The 22,143-nt window shown below is 37.2% G+C and overlaps 1 protein-coding gene across 1 annotated transcript in view; it reads left to right on the top strand.

Moving 5' to 3' along the window:
• Positions 1–21,885, top strand: part of NUP205 (nucleoporin 205) — a 48,669-nt gene extending 26,784 nt beyond the window's left edge. The window contains exons 22-43 of the mRNA XM_021412577.1: positions 246–370; positions 1,243–1,357; positions 3,027–3,176; positions 3,935–4,009; positions 4,697–4,854; positions 6,246–6,326; positions 6,926–7,117; positions 8,322–8,592; positions 9,021–9,119; positions 10,256–10,404; positions 11,153–11,344; positions 11,542–11,663; positions 13,440–13,578; positions 13,795–13,921; positions 14,858–14,934; positions 16,345–16,473; positions 17,002–17,128; positions 17,845–18,011; positions 18,651–18,774; positions 19,738–19,866; positions 20,524–20,597; positions 21,524–21,885. Of these exons, the coding sequence (XP_021268252.1) occupies positions 246–370; positions 1,243–1,357; positions 3,027–3,176; positions 3,935–4,009; positions 4,697–4,854; positions 6,246–6,326; positions 6,926–7,117; positions 8,322–8,592; positions 9,021–9,119; positions 10,256–10,404; positions 11,153–11,344; positions 11,542–11,663; positions 13,440–13,578; positions 13,795–13,921; positions 14,858–14,934; positions 16,345–16,473; positions 17,002–17,128; positions 17,845–18,011; positions 18,651–18,774; positions 19,738–19,866; positions 20,524–20,597; positions 21,524–21,676 (2,975 nt within the window). The 3' untranslated portion in view covers positions 21,677–21,885. The remainder of the gene's footprint in view (positions 1–245; positions 371–1,242; positions 1,358–3,026; positions 3,177–3,934; positions 4,010–4,696; positions 4,855–6,245; positions 6,327–6,925; positions 7,118–8,321; positions 8,593–9,020; positions 9,120–10,255; positions 10,405–11,152; positions 11,345–11,541; positions 11,664–13,439; positions 13,579–13,794; positions 13,922–14,857; positions 14,935–16,344; positions 16,474–17,001; positions 17,129–17,844; positions 18,012–18,650; positions 18,775–19,737; positions 19,867–20,523; positions 20,598–21,523) is intronic.

Here is a 22,143-nt window from a genome sequence, read left to right as displayed (position 1 = left end):
TTTCACCAGTCTCAAAATCCTACAGACTAACTATGGATGTTTTTGTTTCATTTTCGCTGAAAGAGTTCCTCCTTTTATTATAATTCAGAAAAATCTTTGGATGTTTTTTTCTGCTGCTCTTGGAAGCAGTATAGTGCAGTGCAAGGTATCTGAAGAATTCAGTTTCTGTAATTCTGTGTACTAATCTGTATTTGTCGTGGAGGCGAGTAAGATCAAGAATGCTAGGAAATTTTTGTATTTTTAAGGTGTCTTGGGTTGTCCACGGACTTGCCTTCATGCTATTTTGAACATACTGGAGAAAGGCACTGAAACAAGAAATGGGCCTACAGCAGTTCAGGAATCTCCTCATCTTGCAGAACTGTGTTACCAGGTATTCAATATATTTTCTTTTGACACGGAGTGAATGACCTAAGTAAAATTAGCTGCTTCATGGTTGGTGAAATGGGTAATTTTTTTGTTTCAACATGCATCTGCAGATTTTTCTGGGATATGTTGAACTCGTTCTCTTTTTACCTTTTCCCATGTGAAAATGTTTCATCTTCTAACAACACGATAGTGTACAGTTATAGCAGAATTTGGAATTGGAATATACTTACAAAACTAATGATCTAAATATTTTTGTCAAGATTTTGAGTCTCTTGTGACCACGTGTCTTTTTTTTCTTTCATGTTTGGAACTGCAATTTGCCAGCAACTAAGATGATAGACAATCACAAATAAGTAAATGAAATTATGTTCTTCATTCTGCAGCAGAGACATCTGTCTGTCTGTCTGTCTTGTCAGGGGGAGCAGGCAGAGAAGACAGTTGGATTTGACATGTATGCAAGGTTGGCTGGTGTTTGGCCTTAAATAATAAAATAATAAAATTACACATCTTTATCATGCAGTTAATCTGTGAAATCTAGAAATTATTTTAAAAAATAAATACTTAGTGTGGAAGGCGAAAAAAAGATGACGTTTCCTGTCTTGATGAACCTGGATCCTACAAAAAAAATTGACATTTAAATGAAATGGACAAACAGGAAGGATTATTCAGTGTCAAGTTGAGACTAGTTGTTGTAATTGTCCACATGCTGATAATCCTTTAACATTATAATATTTACTTACTGTAAATACTGGCTATACTGTTTGAGCAGTAAAACAGAGTTATGCTGCTTTTGATTTGATGATTTGTTTTGTTCTTCTGTTTTTTTTTTTTTTTAATGAAGTTCATAAATGAGTATTTACTGTTTTTAATTGTCAGGTGATTTATCAGTTATGTGCATGCTCTGACACATCGGGTCCAACCATGCGATACCTGAGGACCAGTCAGGATTTCTTATTCACTCAGCTGCAGTATTTGCCATTTTCTATAAGAGGTAACTTTTGTACTAGGATAAGATTGTGCACGCTTAAAATTCAATGCATCCTTTGCATCTCTAGGAATCACAGAGGAAAGACACGTAGCATGATTAGACTGAACTAATTATTGCCTCTTTGCTCATCTTTTATTTCTGTAAAGATTGGACTCTGCCTAAATAGGTATAATTTTATGATTTAAGTTCAGATTGTTGATGCTGCACAACAGGTTGGCCATGAGCCAGCAGTGTGCCCTTTTGGCCAAGAAGGCCAGTGGTATTCTGTGGTGGCATTAAAACGAGTGTGCCCAACAGTTTGAGGGAGGTTATCCTCTCCCTCTTCTCTGGCGAGGCCACATCTGGAGTACTGTGTCCAGTTCTGGGCTCCCCAGTTCAAAAAAGTCAGGAAACTCCTGGAGAGAGTCCAACAGGGGGCCTCAAAGGTGATGACAGGCCTGGAGCGTCCTTTCCTGTGAGGAAAGGCTGAGAGACCTGGGGCTGTTCAGCCTGGAGAAGACTGATAGGAGATCTTATCAACACTTAGAAATAAATATCTGAAGTGCAGGAGTCAAGTGCATGGGGCCAGGCTCTTTTCAGTGGTGCCCAGCAACAGGACAAGTGGCAACAGTCACAAACTGGAAACCAGGAAGCTCCATATGAACATGAGAAACAGCTTCTTTACCTTGAAGGTGACGTAGCACTAAAGCATGCAGCCCTGAGAGGTTGTGGAGTCTCCTTCTCTAGAGATACTCAAAACTTGCTTGGATGCTTTCTTGTGTAACCTACTTCAGAGAACCTGCTTTAGTGGGGGGAATTGGACTAGGTTATCTACAGGGGTCCCTTCTAACCCCTGTGATTCCATGATTCTGTGACTTTGGGAGTGCATCAGTTCTACAGAAGCAAATCTTTATCTATATTTTAATAATCATTGTAGTTTTCTTAGGTGATGGAAAAAATAAGTGTATTTTTGAAAAGAATGCTATGCATAACTAAGAGAATAGAAGGTCGGTCGTTATAACCACTTGTAGCTTCTCTCCCTTTAAATAAATATCTTGATTTTGTTTGGTGATTACATTAGTTTCTAAGTAAATAGAGGTGTTTTAATGTTTCAGACCAACACTTCTCCAGTGTTTTGAACTGACTAAATGTACTTACTTGCTAATTCACACTAGACCACAAGTCATTTGTTAAATGATAGTAAGCTTAGCATTCAAATACACATATCCAAAGTAGGTGAAGTATTTTAGATGATCTCCTGCATAACTTAAGTATCTAAATTAGATGAATATAGAATATGAAGACCTTTGGAGATCCAAGTTCAAGCCTAAACAACTTTAAACAAAAATAATAGTTCACATTTAGTAAATGTCTGATTATTTTCACTGAAATCATAATTGATCTTGTTTTTTCATACGTTGCCTACAATGACTGTTTGTACAGGTTATATCCTGTACTTTTTTTTGGACCTACATAATTCTAAATGCATGCATGTATATGATTCTTTCAAAATATTAATATGCATGTAACAGCTTTTGTCAGATCCCTCATTCATTTTGTCTCGTGAACAACTGGTGAGCAATTACTAAGTAAAGCATCCTCTAAAAGAATTTCTCATATTAAAAATGCTTTCCTTGGAGTAAGCAATATTATTTACGTTCAGTTTTATGATTGTTTCCTTATCCCCACCCAGAACATGAGATTTCAACACTGAACCAAATGTCGTGGTTGATGAAAACTGCAGCTATAGAAATGCGAGTGACATCACTTAACCGCCAGCGCTCCCATACACAGAGACTGCTGCATCTGCTGCTTGATGACATGCCTGTGAAACCATACTTGGGTAAGAAGAATTTGTTGCGAGGACAAATAAACTCAAATAAATGAAAGTGTGAGAAAATGGCTTATTTTGAAGTCTTCTCTCTATGGGCTTGTGACATTCATTTCTGATTTTTGAAAATTAATGTGTTCTTAGGTCTGGAATTGCCACTGGAGAGGCAGTAAGAAAGATGATGAATATGGTTGTAATACACCAAAGTGAAAGAAAGAAGGGCATCTTCTTGTTCATCAGTGCTTTGTCTTTGATTCATACAGTAGCTACAGGTCTATTTGGCTTTTGACAGTACAACATCACGAAAAAGATATTTCAACCCAACTTCATAATTTCAGAACAGATTAGAAGTGAATCAAGAGAAATATAAATGAGTGGAAAAAGAGTAGCAGGAAGATACTGTAAGAGGCTGCAGCAGCATGGCATTTTTCCCTCACTTTAATAAAAGTGAGCATTCTCTCTTGCAGACATGTGGCTGCTGGTTCAGATACTCTACTCTTGCATTTTACAGTGTTCATCCAACTGCATTATACATACTGGGGAATTGGATGTATTTTTAGGATTTCCAGCAATGTCTAATCTGTATTTGATAATTGGCTAACTTCTGAGATGTGTTGTTTTCACTTTTATTAGCAGTCAGGGCTGTATTTGTATTAATAACTTCAACATGAAAACTTGTGTGGTCTCTCTGCCTTCTCTTTTGGTATTGATAAAATAGGTGGTATTTTTCCCTTAATTTTTTAATGTATTAATTGTTTCATTATCTTCAGCTGATGGTGAAGGAGGGATGGAAGACGAAAGTCGATCAGTCAGCGGTTTTCTCCATTTTGACACTGCCTCTAAAGGTAACCATTCTGGCTGTTGATTATTTCCCAGTAAAGTATTCTGATCCTGAATTGGGGCTGCCTCTAGAGGGGACACTGTGAAAAAATAATAGACTTTCAAAACAGCAGCAGTACATGGAATACTTTTATTTAGTGTGGAATAAATGAATTTTAGAACCTTGACATAGGTAGTTGGAGAGTAGAAAATATCAGACTGGAAAGGAAGGAAGAACAGTGCATTTTAGTATCTGTGGAAGGGAGAAATGGGAGGTACTGGAATCAGTAACAACAGTGAGACTGTTGCTAAGACTAAACATACTCATATATTCATGCCACAGAATATAAATACCAGATAATTAACTTAAGATTCCGTACCATCTTATTAAATGTCAGCAAAAGACTGCAGGAAAAACAGCCTGTTTTTAAGAGACAAAATTTAGAGTCGTGTAGTTGTAAGTTAGATTAAGCGTATACGTAACAGAGAACAATAGAAAACATCAGAGTTAACAATTTAAGGCCCTAGAAAATGTTCTTAACCCCCTTATGCAGATTGATAGCACTTTCAGAAGGTTGTTTTCTTTTGAAATGACATTAAGATTTGAATTTACAGAGGTAAGTAAGGCTCCTATTGTCAGTCTTGTTATTTACTCTTTTTTTTTCCTCCCTGTGGTATTTTGGAATACTTCCTGAATTGTTTTGTATTTACAGTACGCAGGAAAATCTTAAGCATCTTGGATTCGATTGACTTCAGTCAGGACATTCCAGAGCCTTTGCAACTGGATTTTTTTGACCGCGTTCAGATCGAGCAAGTCATTGCTAATTGTGAACACAAGAATGCACGCGGGCAAGTGGTGTGCAATGTCAAGGTGTGCAGCAGTCTTTGTTCTCAAATTGTGTGTGCCATTTATATCCTGATAAATTAATAATTTCTTTAATTGATCAGTTTATTAATAACACTTTGAAAGTTGCTTTTACACGAAGAGTATAGCTATATGCAAGATTTCTCATTTACACTTGACACTTTATCAGTTCAAGATGCTTTCGGGAAATGTTTTCTGTTTTAATGATCTTCCCACCTCAGAATAGCCAAATGAAATTGCAGAAATGACTTCTACATTTTGCCTTTAATTGTTCTGCAATACACAGCTGTGTAATACTGCATATGTACACAATTATGTACGTAAAATAGTTGTGTACTGCAGTTGTTCTTAAAGGCTTCAGTTAAGATAGTGTCTCATGGGGATAAGTACTTGACAAGTACATAATATGAGGGCTGCTCTGAAAGTAATGCCTCCTATTTTATTGTGTTGGCCCACAATGGTGGAATGGCAGTAGAGGCTGAACCTTCTTGCCAATATTTCAATATGTTTTGTTGCCGTGCAACAGATGGCAGCAGAGGGGCAGTCTGACAAAACTTATGTTTGACATGGAAGTGCAAATGGAGCAAAAGTGTGTCACTAAATTCCTCCATGTGGAAAAAAAATTGCGCCCATTGATGTTTGCTGAACATTTATGGAGACCAAACAGTGGATGTTAGTGCAGAGGTGGGTGGTGCGTTTCAGCAGTGGTGACAATGATGTGAAAGACAAGCAATATTCTGGATGGCCATGCACCACTGTCACAACATGAAATAAAGAGCATCTCTATCAGCTCATCCACACAAATTAGCTAATGGTGTTGACTGTGTTGAAAAAGAACGTTTTGTAGCTGAGAATTTTCTCTATCAAATTGTGTTACTGTGCTTTTTGTATCTGTTGTAGTCTTCATGGAAATAAATAGGAGGCATTATTTTCAAAGTGACCTAGTAGATAGACCTGAAACATTTGTGATCTGAAAGACAGTCAGCGAAGCAGGAGTAGAACAGAATATAAAAGTGATCTTGATGGCAATGAGAAAACTGCTATTCCACATTACAGACTAGCTACTGTATGTTGTAAAATGTGCTTTAGAGAGGAGACAAGATTGACAAGAAAAGGGAGTGTGAAGTACTGGAAGAACTGATGAAAAGACTGAACAACTTCGGAATGGAAGGAGATGAATAAGTGCAGATATGAGAAGTGCCGTCAGCAAGGAAAGACTGGACAGCTAAAAGTAGCTAGAGAATTAAATATGTGAGAAACCTAAAAAATGGGTGCAACTCATTTGAATTTCAGTCTTTTAATAGCATTTCTTACTATGTAGCTACCTCCTAAATAATTTTAAATCTTTCCTATGGTTAAAATTTCTTTTTTTTTTTTTAAATCCTTTTCCATTTCAGCATCTTCACAGAGTTCTGGTTGCAGAAGTCAATGCCCTGCAAGGAATGGCAGCAATAGGTCAAAGACCATTACTTATGGAGGTAAGAACAGAAAAAACAAAATGCTGTTGTTTCTCTTAGTGAATTTCATAAAGTGTTAAACAGGAAGCTTTACCATGAAAACTTGTAGATTTTAGTCCTGAACTTTGAGTTAGTAATTCCTGGAGGGGAATAAAAAAGACAGACATTGGTAAGATAAACTAGTTCTTAATATACTGTTCTCTGTACAGTATCAGCCAAGTTTGTCTTGTCTGTCTTGTAGGAGATACCGGTTTTATTTCTGCTTTCTTCTACACAGTTAGTTTCTCTGAACTTGGAGTGGAGGATCTTAGTTATTTTTTGATGCTTCTACTATCTTTTTATTTGAAATTGGCTCAGTGGATTTGAAAATGGAAAGATGAAGGAGAGATGACTGTCACTAAAATGAGAAGAAAATACACAGACAGCTTTTTCCACAGTTGTCTGTTTTCATTTTTAAGATGTATGTTAAAATTTCCTTATTTTTTCTGAAGCTGAAGACTTACCCTTTTTTTCCCCAAAGACTATTGTTAATAGATTAAAACTTGTTATCTTGAAATCTGTCTTTGTCGTTAACCTCTTTTAGCATATTGTAACTCAGTTTCTTTGTCATGGGCGGTCAGGAGATCAACACCATCCTGCAATATGTAGTGGAACGGAATAAGCTGCTGCAATGCCTCCATGCTAAGAAGCATGCTTTAGAGTCATGGAGACAGCTGGTGGAAATTATACTCACTGCCTGCCCTCAGGATCTTATACAGGCTGAAGACAGACAATTGATTATCCGTGATCTGTTACAGGATGTTCATGACAAGGTAAAGCTTTACTGGAAAACAAGCCTCTCCTTGAACTTTGTTGCTCTGTTTTACTGGAAGAGAAACTACTCTTCATGTAGCATTCTTGATCACAAGCAAAACAAAATTTCTCTGCATTTAGTATTCTTTTCAGCTTTCTGATTGCTGTTGTGCTGAAGTCTGAATGCACTGTGGACAGAGTAGCTGTGTGAACTGCGAGCCTTATACTCGCAAATTTTCAAAGACATTTTAGTGTAAACTGGAATTATGATAGTCTGGAAAAGATAAGTGAGAAGGAGACAGCCCATTTTGATAATGAACATAGAAGAACTCACTGAAGTGATGAAAGCAGCCATTACTGCATTTGTTAATTTATTGCAGTTAAATACTCAAATCCAATAAGTGAGAAGGAGACAGCCCATTTTGATAGTGAACATAGAAGAACTCACTGAAGTGATGAAAGCAGCCATTACTGCATTTGTTAATTTATTGCAGTTAAATACTCAAATCCAATCACTAGTTCTGATGAGTGAAAGAGTCTTATAGTAGAAAAACTATGGATTCTGTAATTAGAAAGCTTTCTGGAAACTCCAGGAGAGCTTGCTTTGTCTTAAAATATTTAAAGTCAAAGATTACTACTGAATTACATTAATTTTGAGACAGACTAGGCAGTTACTATTGACTCAGATGTTTTCAGCTTGTCTTTCTGGACGTGTTTATCTGACACGCCTGATTTTAAGTTGTTTTAAATAGTGCCATATTAATTAATTTCTTATGCATATATGAATTAAATAACTGTGAGAGGCTCAATTAATTACTTCTATAACTGCAAGGAAAGGCTGTAGCAGATAACGAGTTCTAAATTACCCAAAAAAAAGGGTGATTGTCACAATCCAGTTAAAGAAAGGAAGATTTGCTTATCCATCCCAAGGATCAGGGCTCACCAAATACTCCAAAAGGGGGGATCTCTAGGTTGAGATCCTTCCTTTGTGGCAGCCAGCCCTTAAATGAGGCTTAGGGAGGGGTGGAACCCACCCCTTCCGGTTGCACAGGTGAATTGCTTTCATCTGTGCTCCCAGGACTGGCTGTGTCCCTTCACCAGGTGCTCAGTCATTGGTTGAGGTCATGACTTAGCGATTCCCATACTCATGAAACTGGACACTTACTGACTTCATTTTTTCTTCCTTTCTTGTTCTACCATTTGTTTGTTTTCTTCTGTGCTAAGATCCTAGATGATGACGCAGCTCAGGAACTGATGCCAGTGGTGGCAGGGGCTGTGTTCACCCTCACTGCCCACCTGAGCCAGTCTGTGAAAACAGAGCAGAAACAGCCACTTGCGGTTCCAATGACGGGACAGTCCCAGTATGTCTTGATGCTGGATGGTTCTTTTACCTCATCACCTGGCTCCGAGAGCATATCCATGGGTTTTGCTTCCATTGGCGACTCTTCACTCCACATCATCTTAAAAAAGCTGCTGGATTTCATTTTGAAAACAGGTATTTGCATGGCAGTTGTGAGAATTCTAACCACTGAGAGTGGAAGGATGGACTGAACTGCTCAATTTAACAAACCTACTGCACTGAAGTTTTTTAATTGCAGTCAGTTAGGTGTATCTTCCAAGATTCACATTGATGTTTATAAGTGATATTGCACATAAGAAAAAGAACAGTTAAAATAAAAGACTTCTTTTTAATCAGAACAAACAGAAGAGAGTGTAAATTACTTTAAAGGGAATTTCATGTTGTAGTATTTATAGCAGCATAAACTTGCTGAATTTACTCATAAATACATTTTTATACAAATAGTAGAACTCTTAAGAAATCTGTTTTACTAGCTCTTCCTCAGAAAAGTTATGTGTCTGTGGAAGATAGGTTTATGGAGTTTGCATCTACTGATTCTAATTATTAATACTTCTTGTGAACAGGTGGCGGCTTCCAGAGAGTGAGGACACACCTTTATGGATCACTGCTTTATTATTTACAGATTGCCCAGAGACCGGATGAACCAGACACTTTAGAAGCTGGTATGGTTCAATTGTATTTTGGGAAAGGGCAAAAAAAAAAAAATTCAGTACATGCCGAGATACAGTTATGATACAAATCTTGTCTATTTGAATTGTCTGTCTGCATATGCACTCAAGAAGATATATCATTTGTTTTCATTTAAAGCTATGTCTCATAGCTACAAAGTTGTTGAAAGACTGGAGATTATCTGGACCTCAGAACAGTTACAGCTGTAGAAATACGTTGCCTTCGCACCTCTGTGTACACTCACGCCACTGTGATTATGTTTAAAAAAAAAAACACAACCAAACAACCTCAAAAATAATATTCTTCCTGTTCATTTAGTGGGAGATTCCAGGGGAAAACAAACAAAACCACAAAACCACAAAACAAAGCCAAAAAAAAAAAAAAAAAACGAGCAAAAAAACCCCAACCAACCAAAAACCCCACAACAAAAAACTCACTAAAATACATTTTTCAAGCTAGTCAGATGCTGCTTAACCAGCCAAGGGAGCTTACGGCTAAAATGATATTGTCTCTGTTAATGGCTTGGGTACTTGACTCATCAGCATTTAAAACTGCTATTTCATCTTAGACACTGAATGAGGATGGAAAAAAAAAACACTTGGGGTCAGTAATTATGCATACAGACTGCTATTACTTGATCAGCTTTTTGAGCTAAAGTGAAAATAATGCTGAAATTTTTATGACCTCTCTGTAGTTTTTTGTCAGCTTTGAGGTCAGGACTTTTCCACTTAACTCATCTTATTTACTTTCCTTCAAACCAAGCATTTTATTCCCGGTGAAAGTTCTTAGCCCTAATGGATATTTTAAGTTGTGTGTATTGAATCTTAAAATCATTTCACACAGATTATTTACAATCATGGTGTACGTATACAGGCACAAACCCTTTTTGTTTCTGGCTGGTGTGTATGTGATACTTCAAAAAAAAAAAAAAAAAGGATTTGTGGGAAAACATCTGCGCTTCAATCAAAACCCATCATCCCATGTTTTTTATATTTCTGTTTCAACACACAGAATGCCCTGAAGGAAGTAGCCTGAGCTGTGCTATAGCTAAGCTAATGCCAAGCTGCCCATCTTTGTATTTTTCCTTTTTTGTTTTACTTGTTTTTTTTTTGTTTTGTTTTTTTTACAGCTAAAAAAACAATGTGGGAACGTCTGACAGCTCCTGAAGATGTGTTTAGTAAATTGCAACGAGAAAACATGGCAATTATTGAGAGTTACGGGGCAGCTCTCATGGAGGTGGTCTGTCGTGATGCTTGTGATGGCCATGAGATAGGCCGGGTAAATAAATCTATTCCTCTGCAATCATTGCTTTGTTTGTTGTAAAGAACATTTTCCTACTGTGCAGAGAAGGTAAATTTCATGAGGTAAAACTGGAACATTCTTTGTAGATACTTTGTCTCTTTCACGTTTCTGTCCTCCCTCTCATCCTTCAAGCTGTTGAAAGTATGGATGTATATATGTATTATTCTGTCAAAAAAGTAATGTGTCCCTTTGTTTAAAAACAGAAGTATCAAGGACTATTGCATAAGATTGTAGGTATGAGCTGCTGTGACATTTATCTGTTATCTTTAAATCACGAACTTACTGGTTAATTTTCCCACTTTGGAAAGATTTGTTGACTTCAGAAATAAGTATTTTGTGATAACTTCAGTAGACAAGAATCTAGTCAGAACGCAAACTGATTTTAATTACTAATAGTGCTTGTATCAGTACTTCATTAAAATATTTTGGCATAGTTATTGGTGAATAATATCTGTAATGTTTTGTTAAAGAATGAGTAATAGAGGAAAGATAATTGGCTTGTCCTATACTAAAACAAGAATTTTTACAAAATATTTTACAAAGAAGGGATTACGATTGTAGACAGAAATGCGTTCTGCTTTTAAGAAGTGATTATAAACAATTCCCTAGCATTTAATATGCTTGGATAGTTGTTAGAAATCTCATTCATCTTATCAATTTAATCCTGTTTTGGGTTTGTTTGTTTGTTTCCAATTTTGCTTGTTTTTTTTCTTTTCCATCCCAGATGTTGGCATTGGCTTTGCTTGACCGCATTGTATCAGTAGACAAGCAGCAGCAGTGGCTATTGTATCTCTCCAATAGTGGCTACCTGAAGGTGCTTGTGGATAGCCTAGCAGATGATGATCTCACTCTTCAGAGCTTACTCATGCCTCAGCCACCTTTACTTAAAGCACTGTACACCTATGAGTCCAAAATGGTAAGAGCACCTAAGGAACAATTTTGTGTTGTTTCTAAATCAGAGTTGCTTATCTAAACTCTAAACTGACTGTATGCAGTGATAATGTACTAACATAATAGTATTTGAAATGATGCTAAAGTCAAGAGAGAAATTATTTATAAGTCTGTTTGCTCATCTCCAATAGCAAGTACTTAGATTTTTCTGCTGTTCTCTAGGCATTCCTCACCAGGGTAGCTAAAAGTCAGCAAGGGGCGTTAGAACTGTTGCGTTCTGGTGTGATTGTGAGGTTGGCCCAGTGTCAAGTGTACGACATGCGACCTGAAACGGACCATCAGGGGTAAGCGTTGTTCCCCTGGTTGATTTTGAAACTAAAATACTGTAAAGAGAGCACATGATATCTTTTTTATACCTATGAGTCTTTTGAGTAAATATTCCTTTTTGTGGGTATATTCTTTTTGCATTTGTTCAGGTTTTTTTTCTTCAAGTAAGCAAGGACACCAAGTTGTGTGGTGCAGTTGACTTTGGCAGGCTTTAGAGGTGGGCCCATGTGAACATTGCAAAGTTCAACAAGGCCAAATGCAAGGTCCTGCACCTGGATTAGGGCAATTCCAAGTATGGATAGAGACCTGTCTGAGAATGATTTGAGAGCAGCCCTGAGGAGAAGGATGTGAGGGTGCTAGTTAGTTAAAACCTCAACATAAGCTAGTAGTGTGCACTTGCAGCCCAGAAAGCCAACTGTATCCTGGGCTGCATCAAAAGGCTTGATCAGCTCTCCTGTGGAGGCAGGCTGAGAAAGTTGGGGCTGTTAAGTCTGAAGAAGGCTCCAGGGAGACCTTCTGGCAACCTTCCATTTCTTAAAGCATACATACAAGAAAGCTGTTAGAGGGACATTTTATCAGTGAGTGTAATGATAGGACAAAGGGTAATGGCTTTAAACTAAAAGAGGGTAGATTTAGATGAGGTGTAAGGGAGAAATTCTCCACTTTGAGGGTGGTAAGGCACTGTCACAGGTTGTCCAGGGCAGTTGTAGGCACCCTGTCCCAGGTAGTGTTCAAGGCCAGGTTGGATGGGCCTTTGGGCAACCTGATCTAGTGGAAACGTCCCTGCCTTTGGCAGGGAGATTGGAACTAGATAATCATTAAGGTCCCTTCTAATCTGAACAACTCTCTGGTTATATTAAATACTTTGTTTAAAAATATCAGTGACATGTATAAAATCATATGAAATCTATAGGGCATTTGTAGAGTGTCAGCAATTTACGGGATGGTTCAGCCCTGTTCCGTGACTAATGGGGCAGAGAGACCCACAGACCCATGCCCCTGGAAAAGGGAAAAGGGGAAAGGGTAGGGAGAAGGGCCTAAAAACAAAACAGCGGGAATGATCTGAGGAGGGAAGTTAATTTACTAAATATAATATCGGAATGCAAGATAACACTATGTAATACAATATAATTGGAATCGAAGCTAGTAAAACAAATAAAATGAGAGTGTCCAAAAACTGAAGGCCTTACTCTGATGCTGAAGGCAAGATGGCTAGGGAGCACACATGCAGAGATGAGCAGAAAGGGAAAAGGGGATGTCTCATGACTTGCAAACAGTTTTATCTTTTCCTCTGATTGGAAAACAGAAACAGAACAGTGAAAAGTCCTCTGGGGTATGTAGTTCTTCTTCTCTTCTAAGACAGGTATACCCAGAACTACTGACAATCCATGGAACTGGAGCATTAACTCTTTAACTCCCAGTGCGCTACACGATGTTATGATGTGGAATACCGATAACAAAAGTCATAAAACCACGACATAGAGGACTGTACTTTTCAATTGCTGTAGAATCGAGCACATCTCTCCCTAAAAGATTTGAGAATATTTAGTTTTATTTCAGGATAAGTAATGAAAACGTATGTCTTATTTCTACAATGTAAAAAAAAAATATATATATATATCTGTTTTCATGTAGTATAGTACAAAGACGTAATTATCTCTGCATGGAGAAAATGTCTGACAGCAACCTTCTAGGCTGAGGGTGGTTTTAAGCCAAGGCTCTGCTTCAGGAGTGGGCCTCACTTTTCTTCATTGTTTTTTCTTTACGCTTGTTTTCCTTCTGAACCTCTTAAGAATGTATGGAATGAGAGATCCCCCGGTCTTCATTCCTGCTCCAGTGGAGCGTTATCGCCAGATTCTTCTTCCAGCTCTTCAGCTGTGCCAAGTGATCCTCACATCCAGCATGGCACAACACCTGCAAGCAGCAGGACAGGTATGTTCTGAAAGATGCTGAAGTGTCACTGTTACTGTTCCTTCAATCAAATTGTGTGTCATCTTGCTCTGCTAAGCAGAGCTATTTTAAAACAACATCTTCGCTGATAATGAGAGATTGCTCTAAAATTCTCTCAGAAGTTAGAACATTGCTTCCACTTTGGCTACTGCTAAATTTTGATGGATTCATATTTCCCTTTTTCTTCTTGTGGTACAGGTTTTGCAGTTTCTCATTTCCCATTCAGATACTATCCAGGCAATCCTGAGGTGTCAAGATGTCAGTGTTGGATCTCTCCAAGAGCTGGCCTCTCTGACAGGAATAATCAGCAAGGCAGCTTTGCCTGGTAAGAACTGTGGTTTTCAATTCTCTTACCTGCATCTGTGTGTATCTTGGAGTTTGTTTTCTATAAAGAATTAGTAAACTAGCATTTGATTTTCATTTTCTTTTCATTATGCTACCTGGCAGTAAGTGCTTTCTGTCTTTGAGATCACTTGTTAGTAGTAGTGTTCAAAGTGCATGTAGCACCTTCAAAAACAGAACACTGGAACAGGCTGCCCAGAGAGGTTGTGCGGTCTCCTTCTCTGGAGACATTCAAAACCCACCTGGATGCGTTCCAGTGTGACCTAATCTAAGTGTTCCTGCTCCAGCAGGGGGATTTGACTACATGATCTTTTGAGGTCCCTTCCAATCCCTGATATTCTGTGATTCTGTGAAAAACAATTTTCATTCAGAAAATTCTACAGCTGCGGAAATAAAGACATTCATTAATGTTTTCTACATTTTTATTTATATGTTTACTTTAAAAATAATTATTTTTCGTGGAACTTCTGTGGATTATCACACTAACATTTATCTTGGGTGACTTATCTTTGCAGAGGACTAATCATTATTTTGATAGAGATTTCTACTGGATCCTAGAATACTTGCTTACAATTTGAAAATAACTTCTCTATTTTGATTTAATGGCTAGTTTTGTTCAAAGGAAAATCTGAGTACAATAGAAAGGTGTAGGTGTACAGAATTGCAGGTTGAGGCCAAATGTTAATTTGTGTATAGCATACTGTGCTTTTTTTAAACTACTTTGCAGATTAGTAAGCTACATAGCATGCATACAAGCTGCATTCATATCTGAATGTGTTTTCCTCAAAAATGTGCAAAATTTAGATTGTTTTCCTGATTTTTTTTTTCGAATCAGTGCCTGTATTTAAATATACTTTTATACTGCATAAATTTGTTTTCTCTTTGAAAAAGTTAATTTAATGGCTGTATCTTTTATCAGGAGTGCTAAATGAATTGGATGTTGATGTTAATGAAGGGACACAGATGGAGCTGCAAGGACATATAGGTCGATTTCAGGTGAGAAAGTTACATATTTAAAACCTGTCTTTTTGGAACTGTGTATGTAGATTAGAGTTGCTTCCTTGTTCTTTATACTCTAATAGTTAAGAAACAAGTTGCCTAACATTAAAAAGAATGTGCAGTGCTTGTTTTTTGTGTGTGTTTTGTGGCTGGGGTGTGTATTTTCTATTTTCTTTCTTTTTTTTTTGTAATTGGATTTTGGGATGTGATTGTTGTTATTTTGAAACAAATATAAAATACATCATTTGGCAACATAAGAGTTAGGTCAGAGTCTTTTCTGCTCTCCCTGGCTTGGGATTCACCTTATGTGGAGAACAATTTGAAGTCTACATTAAAGCATGTGAAGTGGTGCAGAATATTGTTACCACTTCTCCCACAAGCATGCCTCCAGCTCAGCAATGTAAGACATTTAGCATGCTAATGCTGAGTTTCTTTGCGCTTCTCTTAAGAATAACTCTGACTTAGAATCCAAAAGTAAAGCCAAGATAGAGTAAGTTTTGCTCAGAAGCTATAACTGTTGACCTTTTTGCAGCTCATCATTCATATTCTGGTTGCCAAGAGAAGGATGTGTTTTCTGGGCATTTTGATGGTAACTACTAGACTGACCAGCCTAAAGCAGAGTAGCAAGATGTAAACGGTTGCTGAAATGCTGGGGTTGCTGTTTCTCTGAGGCATCATGTCAGCAGGAAACTCTCGTGCAAAACAGCAGAAATGTTTCTTGTTATAAGGAGTTTTAATTGGTTAATTTGAAACTGAGCTGTTCTGAGCAAAACTGCAAATCAGTCATCTGTTACTGTAACTTTTGTCTCTAGTTTGTCGTGTTATTTTCATCAAGTAATAAAAATACTTATTCCTAAAAGCAATTACCAATAAATGTTTCGTCTTCAGTATCTTTTTGAACACTTCATTTGAAACTGACTTCCATTCTGAGTCACTATGATGATCTTAACAGCTATGTATGAACTAAAACCAAATTTATAGGTTGTTCCTCCTTTTTATGAAACTACTGAATTGGGTTTTTTTATTACTTTTATGCAACTTAGTATTTCCATATCCAGATTTTGCTCCTTTATAAGTGTTTTAAATGGGTATACATAAACCTAAACTGTCATTGCTGCTCGTCAGTATAACAGTCTGAAAGAGATATAAGACAACGTGCACTTCTGAATCACATTTTTCAAGGAACTATTTTAGGATGTCATTAGCTTAAATTAACTAAAAGTGAGTTAAAGCATTGTGTTTTGAAAGATTCAAACGTAGCTTATGAAGTTCTAAAAGTTTTATGTGCATTGCTGTCTTTCTCTTGTGTGGTAAGGGCTATGTATTGCTCTTCTGCTTTTAAGAGTGGCAAGGATCATGCACTTCCTTGGCTGAGATTCTAATTGAACTGTGTGATTCTCATGGCAGCGCCAGTGCTTAGGACTTCTAAGTCGGTTTGGTGGTTCAGACAGGCTACGTCAGTTTAAACTGCAGGATGATAACGCAGAAGGTGACAGAGTGAACAAGAGAGATGAAATTGAGTTGGCCATGCAACAGGTAAGGACAGAAGAAGTTGCGAGACCCCTCAGTCTCAAATTATGGTATTTTACCTGTTGTGCAGGTTACTTTTGTTGTCGTACTTTCACGTGATTTTGACTAGTTTTAATGCTCTACGCTATCTTTAGTTTGGTATAGGATCCCACATTTCATTTCTATTCAGAATAGTCATTGAAAATTTAGTTACTTAAATTTGCATTAGTGATCATTATTGTTCTGGATACAAAGTCTGTCAACTTCAAAGCTTTAAACTGATCAGAGAATTTCAAAATAAAGACTGGATACAGGGAGCATGGAGAACACTAAATTAGAACCCAAGAGGAGTTATGAGTGACCAGAAATTGTGACTAGGAGCTTTGGGAAAGGTAAGGTTGTAAATCCTAGACTTGAAATGGAAGCGGGGCTATAACTGATCAGAGTCATCACATTCAACCGAATAGAGATAAAGAAAAATCAAATGTTATGCATTGACTTTTATCTTTTATCCATGTTTTAACTTGCATACCGTCTCCTTCTTTTTATTTGAAGATCTGCGCAAACGTGATGGAGTACTGTGAGTCGCTTATGTTGCAAAGCGCCCCCAGTTTTGAGCACACAGTTTGCCTGTTCACTCCCAGCCTGTCAGAGTCAACCAACCGAGATGGGCCGCGTCAAGGTGAGATTTTCGGCTTGCTATTTTTTTGAGATCAGATAGCGACATCAGGGCTAGTAGAAGATAACACAGCAGAGAGTGTAGCTTCACGTACACTTTATGCCAACGATGTTGCTGCTCATTTTCATACTCTGCAATAAATGCTTTTACAGCCTTCAACGAGTCCAAATCAGGGAACTAATCAAGTTAAAACAAATACAACCAAAAATACTTTTTAATCTGCTTCCCATTGGAGCCTCAGAAATGCGTGCATGAGTGGAAAAAATGTGGATATAAATAAATAGTACAAAACAGGGAAAGATAAGGATTTTTTTTTCCAGCAGCTATGCTGAATTAAATTAGGCAATACTAGGCCCTTATTTATGACATGTAAGATTTATTTTGGTGTTGACTCTTCATTACAACACATGGCAACAGGTTACGCTGTGCTATTATGCAGTTGATTGGTTAAGAAATATACACCATATGTCTTCTAGTTACAGTTTCATGTGTTATTCTGTACTTTGCTGACTGCCTTCTAGTACTGCTGCAGCAGAATTTTTTGCCTTGAGTTCCATTTGTGTGAATTCTGGCACAGAAATATAGCACAGACTTGCCAGTGCTTCCGTGTCTTTCTCTGCTTTATTGATAGAGTGGATACTGTATTAACTTCTTGATTTTTTTTTTAATCATTTTTCTTAATTTAATTTGTTTATTATAGCTTGCTCATCTTTTTCTAGATACACAAGCACCAGTGGTCCCATACTGGCGCTTGCCTGGTTTGGGCATTATCATCTATCTACTGAAACAGAGCACTAATGATTTCTTCAGTTACTATGATAGCCATCGTCAGAGTGTTAACAAACTGCAAAATGTGGAGCAACTCCCACCAGATGAAATAAAAGAGGTAACAGTTCTGCTGACTTGGTAGGGACTGTGTTGCTTGTTAACACTTACAGCTGTACCAGGGACTCTGAATCATCTTAGATAAATAAGCCGTTCCAGATCTTTTGCGTGGTCCTTTTTACTGTTGATAAAAGGGACCATAGAATGAGTGACATAAAGTTGGTGGGGAGTAATACTGGACTTGTTAAAAGTTGAGTGACTTTTCATTGTATAGGAAAACCATTGTCAACACTTTGGGACTGTTCATCATGTTCCTCCTTGACTAAATAGATGAAACTTGTATGGCATTTAGTAGCTCTAAGTAGCTGTAGTACGTGTAACTTCTGCATCACACCTTGGCTGAGATGACTGGGTTAGAGAGAGAATGAGTGCTTGATATAGAAACACTATCATAGTGATAAACCACATGATCATTTTGCTTGGTAGAAAAGTTGCTTGAGGATACATTTAATTTATTCATGTTTTGGTAAGCAGTGTTATGCAAGTTAAAATTGAAGAGTAGAGTTTTGAAGAAATAGTAACTGATTGACAGTGAAGTTCTAGATATCAGTAAGTAATTTTATGTGCTTATTTCTTTCATTATTCTTTCCTTCTGTTCTTACTTGCTAAAATTTTCTTGGTTTTCCTCTTCTTGTCACAGCTGTGTCAGTCAGTTATGCCAGCTGGAGTTGATAAAATCTCCACTGCCCAAAAATATGTTTTGGCAAGGCGACGTCTGGTGAAGCTAATAAACAACCGAGCCAAGCTGCTTTCTCTTTGTTCTTGTATCCTTCTGAAATTGAAGTTACCCTCAAAGTAATTTCCTCCAAAGATGCAGAGAAATAGGAACAGGTTATTTTAACCTAGATTTCTGACCACTCTGAATGACACATCTTGCAAAAGGAAAATTTGAAGTACAGGAACTTAAAATAGTGCACGTTGTTCTGCAACTTTCAGGCTGTAAGTAAATTTTTAAATTAGTACTTTGACTGGAAGATAAGGTTAGTGATAATTCCCATCGTAGAGACACCCTTACAGGGACTTTTCTCAATATTATGATGAAGCACAGCTCTTAAATATTATTCCAGTATTATATTGCCAATATTATTACAGACCAGCTCTTAAATTCATTGTTTAGGCCCGCTAGGTATGTACACATATGTACGAGTGTGGTGGCAAAAGTACTTGAAAAATAATTTAGATGCTCATGAGTGACTGGAGTTCCCAGTATTACAGTGAACTGTGCATAAGCTTTTTCTTGTGAATGCCAGCAATTCTTTGGAAATAACTAGTACTGCATAAAACAATTTTGCAGAGGCTCAGAATTTTCCTCTGAAATCCAGCTTAGGAAAGATATGCTCTTGCAGACTTACCTGTTGTAGCTGGTACAGCCACTTCCAGCTTCACGACCTCAGCTCTAACACAGTACTGCAACTGAACTACCATTACAAGGCACATTAGCAGTTGTATTTTGCTCTGGTGTGGAGTGCTGGTTTAAAGCCTCTTCAGATTATGTATAGCAGTCATTTGAACTAGCCTAGCCAGTATAGAAGCAGGTAAAGGATCCATGTGATCTGTTCAGGCCCTCATTATCAGCAGTGGGGGTGGGAACCTGCTGCTGGAGGAAGTTAGAGTTGGCTGAAATAACATCTGCAACAGCTTCACAGTGGTTGTGTAAATATGTTTATGTAGTAAATGTACAATCTAAAGACAAACTTACACTCCTTCACTTAGAAATGTGTCGACAGTTATTATAGAAACATGTCTCTTCATTCTTTGGCGTCATCTGGAACACTATCTATTGAATTACACGCCCACTGACTCCCAAGACTCATTGCTGTCTTCCAGGACATCATTTAAGAGAGGAAGACTGCAAGGTAAAATTTTTGAAATGTCAAGATACCTTTGAGTTAATCTGATGGTTCAATTTAAAACTGATTTGTTACTACTAACATTTTGCCATTTATATTTAATAAAGAGGTTTTTTTTGATTTGGACATATGTTTGTATTTTCCTCTGAAGAATTGACAATACAACTGTTATTGAGCCACAGACTTCGGGGTTTTGTCTATTACACATAATCTTCAAATGAACTACTATTGTATTTATATATGTAGTTCAAACAGGATGAAGTTCCAGTAATAAAATCAGACCAGTGATCCAAAACAGTGCATATGAAAATATTGTAAACAAAGAGGAAATGAAGAACTAGAATGGAGACTGGTGTTTTTGAAAGTGTTTTTAGAATTGTAGGCACTGTTGATTTGACAGAACGTGTTGAATTTTGATGGAAGTAAGTCAGAAAGAGTAGTGATTTGGGGAGGAGCTTTTTGCTTAAAGTGCCATCATGTGTGATTGTAGCTGCTCAATGATTGAGAGAAAATATGTTAAGTCAAAAAATTACTTCAATTTCTAATGTGCAAGTTTAGTGACAAATTTTAGAGTATTGCATTTTAAAATAATTTATGACAACGTGGAAAAATTATGGTGTTGAGTAGCCAACATAATTTTAACCTCCTATTTTCAATTGCTAGATTCCTTTGGTTCAGAGTCTAGCTTGGATTTCGGCAGTGGACTGAATCGAGTGAGTCAGCATGATATAGATCAGGTGAGATGTGACAGTCTACTGAGAAACACAAAATGCACATGGTTACCATACAGCTATTGAGAGCAGTCTGAGCACGATTCTCCCATCTCTCAACAACCTGTGGTAACACCAACAGTAAATAACTTGATTTAGAACTAATGATGCCTTGCATGTTGTTTTTTTTTTTTTTAGGAAATGTTATGAAGCAGGTAGCACTTGCACTGCTGCACACACATTTTCAAGACTTAATATATAAAATTAAATGAAAATGAAAAATGAACTAGAGTATTACAAATGAAACTAATCGCCTTTTTTTAATAAACCAGACAAATGTTATATATTTATTAATAACAGCACTCTGAAATTTGCAATTTGAGGGCAGGATTCCCAATTTTCTGTGATTCTATAACTGTTTACAACAGGTCAGCAGCAACTGATCATGGAGAAATGAGATTGGGAAGGGTAACAGAAACCGAGCAGACTGTAAGGTGTGAATATTAGCAACAGAATTGATTTATTCTTACGCAGAAATTTAATAGATTGTGTTAATTGGGTGCAGAAGCAGCAGAAAAAAAAAAGATCATGTTTATTAAGAAATTCCATTGACATTTCTGCTGCTCCTTGAGCACAGAAGAGAGCCTGAGTTTTAAAATCCTTTGTAATATCAAGCACTTCTATAAGAAAAAGTCTAGTTTAATTCCGAAAGTGCTTGGAGAGGTTGTAAGTTTATAATATGTGGATAATCTGTAAATGCTTTGAGTCACCAAAAACCTCCACTGAAAGGCCAAGGATAATGAAGAATGCAACTAGTATTTATTAGGGGAGTTGGAAAAAAACGAAAGTTTGATTGTAAAGTATTGTGAAAGAGTTGACAGGTGATGGATAAACAGATGTTCTCGAATGATAAGATTTTGTATTGTTGACTGAAACAAATCTCTCTTTCTCAGCTTCAGATTGAAACCACCAACAGTTTTGGTGAATCTCTACAGAAGAAGCTTCTGGACATTGAGGGGTTATATTCTAAGGTTCGGTCACGTTACACCTTTATTCAGGCTCTTGTTAGACGAATCCGTGGCCTCCTAAGGATATCAAGGACCTAAAAGACTCTGATACATGAAGCTTGTCCCTTGAAGCAGTGCATGTTGGCAGGCCTTCTGGATCATCAGATTTTTATAGATCACACATTTTCTAAACAATGTCAAAAAAAAAATTTGTTACTTTTTTTTTCTTATCCCTTTGGATCAGTTTTGTGCATTCTTTCTTACTGCTCCCAACTTGAAAGGAAAAATAAAGAATCATTTTTAAGTGAGTTCTGATTAATGTAAAAACTAAAGCAAGAAAGAATTCGAATAGAGGACATAGAGGAAACAAAAGCTGTTGTTCTGCGACTGCGATGGTGCTATACTTATGGATGCTCTCAGAGAAAATGGAAAGGTCTGTCTGTTCATGCTGTTCTTGCTTCACACACATTTAATGTGATCGGACTCTTTGATATGGATTTTATGAGAAAGGTGATCATTTTTGCACTGTAAGCTGCTTGTTTCTCTTCCCCATTGCCCTGCCTTTT

The sequence above is a fragment of the Numida meleagris genome, chromosome 1 (assembly GCF_002078875.1).
Source record: "Numida meleagris isolate 19003 breed g44 Domestic line chromosome 1, NumMel1.0, whole genome shotgun sequence".
NCBI classification, from domain to species: Eukaryota; Metazoa; Chordata; class Aves; order Galliformes; family Numididae; genus Numida; species Numida meleagris.
Note: the sequence above shows the minus strand (reverse complement) of the source record. Positions and strands in the feature narration are given on the sequence as shown.